General features: G+C 38.2%; 1 protein-coding gene across 1 annotated transcript in view; it reads right to left on the minus strand.

Annotated features, from left to right (window-relative positions):
- mpi (mannose phosphate isomerase) overlaps nt 1-3,912 on the minus strand; it is a gene marked incomplete in the record, with an annotated part of 11,995 nt that overhangs the window by 5,516 nt on the left and 2,567 nt on the right. The window contains 2 exon segments of the mRNA XM_014021274.1: nt 133-274; nt 885-1,085. Of these exon segments, the coding sequence (XP_013876728.1) occupies nt 133-274; nt 885-1,085 (343 nt within the window).

Below are 3,912 nucleotides of genomic sequence, written 5' to 3' on the forward strand. Positions count from 1 at the left end.
CACACACACACACACACACACACACACACACACACACACACACACACAGACAGACAGACACACACACACACACACACGTTCAACAAATATTCTCTGTGAAACATTCATCTCTCAGTGAATTCTGAGACTCACACTGCAGAAAATTCAGAATCTCCTCAACTGGTCTGAAGCCACAGAGACCCTGGAAGCGTGTGAGGGCAATGGCCATCTCTGGTTTGTGGTTGTTATCTGGATAATGCTCCGGAAACTGAGCGTGGAGACTGGCAGCGAGCTCCTAACATAAAGCAGATCACAAAGAGAGGGAGGTGAATAAAGAAATTACACAGAGCATAAAAACACCTGTTTAGTTCATGAAAACAGGAAAACAATAATGCTGCTTAAACTGTACTGTGTGTTTTTGGGGAAAAGAAAGTTAAAACCCTTTGAATTCGAGCACATACGGTGTGTAAAAATTTACATAATCCCTGACTTTCTGCTTCATTACTGATAGACAAAACTAACATGGGTTGTTTTATTTTCATCAAAGGGATTCTTTCTATCCCAACATTGTACCTGTAATGTTACTAGATGAACAACTTTCCCTAAACCTTCCTATAAGACACTTTACCATATAGCCCATTAATTTAAACATTATTATTTTCTACCAGAGTAGAATGAGAGTGTTTAAGGACATTGACTTTACAGCTGTATTTTAACACAGCTGAATAAACGTTGCTAAACTCCTAAAATCCTTCCAGTTAGAATTTTATCAGCTCTGTTTAAACACAGAACATGTCACAATGACCTTACTGCACTCTGGAATAAAACAAACAAATTCTTTGTCAAGTATTACTTAACTCAGATGGAGTAGGCTGAATTTGAAGACTGACGGGATGGACGCTCACCTTGTTAGGGTGGGCCTGTATGGACAAAGCTGTGTTGACAGAAAGGACTTTGAAGAGGAACGGCAGCTGACCCTGGAAGGCGTCCTTCACCTTGGAGCCCAGGCAGGCTGGGTAGTGGGCGATCCACTGGCCCAGGGTGGTCTGTGCAATCCTGTTGTCTTTAATCTGGGCATCGCCTTTAGGGTGGGAACCCATCCACAACTGGAACAAACCGCATGACTTCCAGGTCACTTTTGACTGGTTTTTCAGTACCACTAATACTATTAAGAGTCCAAGTCCAGATCATAAAAAGAACAACTTTATTTCTGAAAACATTTAAATCGCTGAGATTTATGGATTAGTGGTCTGAGACAAATTCTTGCTATCAGTATAAGCATAAAGATGTCTAAGACTTGATGAGTTACTCTAACACCAGGTTCACAAGGCAAAATAATTATGCCGATTTTTGACCCGACTTTTTCCTTCCAACAATCTTAAGGATGCCCTGATTATAAGACTTTCCTGCCATGTGTGGTGTGTTTAGACTGATCTATTTGGCACTAAAGAACATCAGGTCCACTCCAATCTCAAATTGGGGATATTTAACATTGATTGTCTTGTCCCGATACCCCAGCGTGTGTGGTGTTCACAGCCTGTTGAATGTCATGTCTAGCCAATCAGAACACAAGTTGACTGGAACATGGAGGGGAATCCAAAATACACTAAAACAACTGCCACGGCACGCCAGAACGTCCAGATAACAAGTGGGCGATTAATGGTGCATTCCAGTAGCACTGGGAAGTGGAAATTTCCTTGCTCCCGTTCGTAAATCTAAACTGGAACGCCCCCTCCAGTGGTAAATCCCATTCATATACTGGGAGCGACTACCCCCACTTTTGATCTCAAGATGGTGGCTAATCGCAGCCGTAGAAAGTTAACTCTGTAGCTTTTACTGTTAATTATCATTCTTAAAGTTTTTGTGCATGTTTAATCACTCGTACAAGTTGTGTGTTTTCTGTGTATACTGTACGTATTAAAATCAGTGTTTATTTGCATGACGTACGTAGTGGATAGGGTTGAGCATAATCACATTGTGTGCAATTAATCGTCAGAAAAACATTAATTGATTATTTTGTGACACTTGACGATTAATATGATTAATGCCAACAGGGAGACTGACTGGAGGTTTCTCCAGTCAGTCCACTCGGTGCTCCTCCCTGCTTCAAATATGACGAACAACAACAAAAAAATAAAAGTTCTGTAATTTATTTATCTATCAACACAATTTAAAATTTGAAGTACAGCCTGAAGTTTGTAATTTTGACACAATTTAGAACAGATTTTTATGAAGAGCAAATCTTTCCCACTAAAATTGGTCATGTGACCAGGACATAAGGGTGTCCAGGGACTCCAGGGGATTACCCATCAAATTAATCGTTATCGGCTAAATATCCCAGTTAATCGTGTTAAATTTTTTTTTGCCAATATTGCCCAACCCTAGTAGTGGAGCTCTCTTTTTTGTCATTGTTTGTATCGTAACAGTGTTGTAACAAGTGGCAGCTATACAACTGCCTGTCGGCTAACTGGGATGCAGTTTAATACAGTTTGTTTGGAAATTACGTCACTACCACTTCCCATTTCCGGAATACACTGTAATCGGAACGCACCATTAATTTCAGCAAAGGTCATCTGAAGGTCACCTGATCTACAAGATCAATTTAACTTCTAATGGACCCTAACATGCTCAAATAGAGAAAAGTCAAATCTTTAATCCTTATCAAGTTCCCATTCCAATGACACCGAGTCTGTGAAAATTGTCCCAGTGTTCCTGAGATAACTGGGGTTGAAAATAGGCAGACGTGCCCATTTTTGCCCCCCAAAAACTCCATAACCATAATTTGTGTGCTCATATCTTTGGAGCCACTGGTGCGATTGACTTGAATTTTGAGATACTGTGAGATCACAATGACAAATATGCAAATCTGTCCACAATTTTACCACAATTATCTTCGATCTTTTAGTTTTTCCACACCCAGCTTTTGTATTTTGGCTTCATTTTAGTTCAATATAAATTAATGTGGTAGAATCTGTTTACATTTGAGGTTAGATTTGAATCATTTTAGAACATGTTTAAAGATCAGATCATTTTTATTTGGTTGATCTTGCATCAAAAGCCTCCATATCAGCATTTAGATAAGCACTAACACGATCCTGAACAACAATGTGGCTTGCAGGATATGTAAATGTCACCACAGTCACAACGTGAACTAATGACCTTCATGGCAAACCCTGCAGAGCAACTGGAAGCCAAATAAAGACAGAGAGAGAGTCCTTCAGCCACAGGCTCAGGAACAGAATCAGGAGCAGTTTCAGACAAGATTTAGTCAAAGAAAAATATGAATTTACATTTATTCATCTTGGATCCAGGTCAGGATCTAGATAAACATCAAGGGTTTCACACTTTTACAATAAACAATGATGTGAAATCCTAATTACGTTAACAGACTTAAAAACCAAAGCAACCATGTGATCAAGTTTGGTAAAAGAAAATTATACCAGTTTTGTTATGATTTATCATATCTTCTGAAATCTGAAAAAAAAAATCAATCACACTTAAATGTTAGTGATTCAGCCTGCCACATTTATTATATAACTATCTGACAAGTCCAAGTTTTATAGAAATAGTTTTGAAAAAGTCAGCATTAAAACAGCATCATGTATCACTCTGGATGTCATCTCTCACAGTTGTTGTTTTTTTTAACCAAATACATTCAACATCAACACATCTCTATATTTAAGTGGATATAATACACTTATGTTAATGTGACTTTTTAAAGTTCATTTGTGTTTACAAAATAAATTGGACATGGAAGTGCTTCTCTACAACATACAGTGGTTTGCAAAAGTATTCATACCCCTTGAACTTTTCCATATTTTGTCACATTACAACCACAAACATAAATATATTTTACTGGAATTTAATGTGAAAGACCAACACAAAGTGGTATACAATTGTGAAGTGGAAGCAAAATTTTACATGAATCAAAAC

The sequence above is a fragment of the Austrofundulus limnaeus genome, unplaced genomic scaffold (assembly GCF_001266775.1).
Source record: "Austrofundulus limnaeus strain Quisiro unplaced genomic scaffold, Austrofundulus_limnaeus-1.0 Scaffold285, whole genome shotgun sequence".
In the NCBI taxonomy this organism is placed as follows: Eukaryota; Metazoa; Chordata; class Actinopteri; order Cyprinodontiformes; family Rivulidae; genus Austrofundulus; species Austrofundulus limnaeus.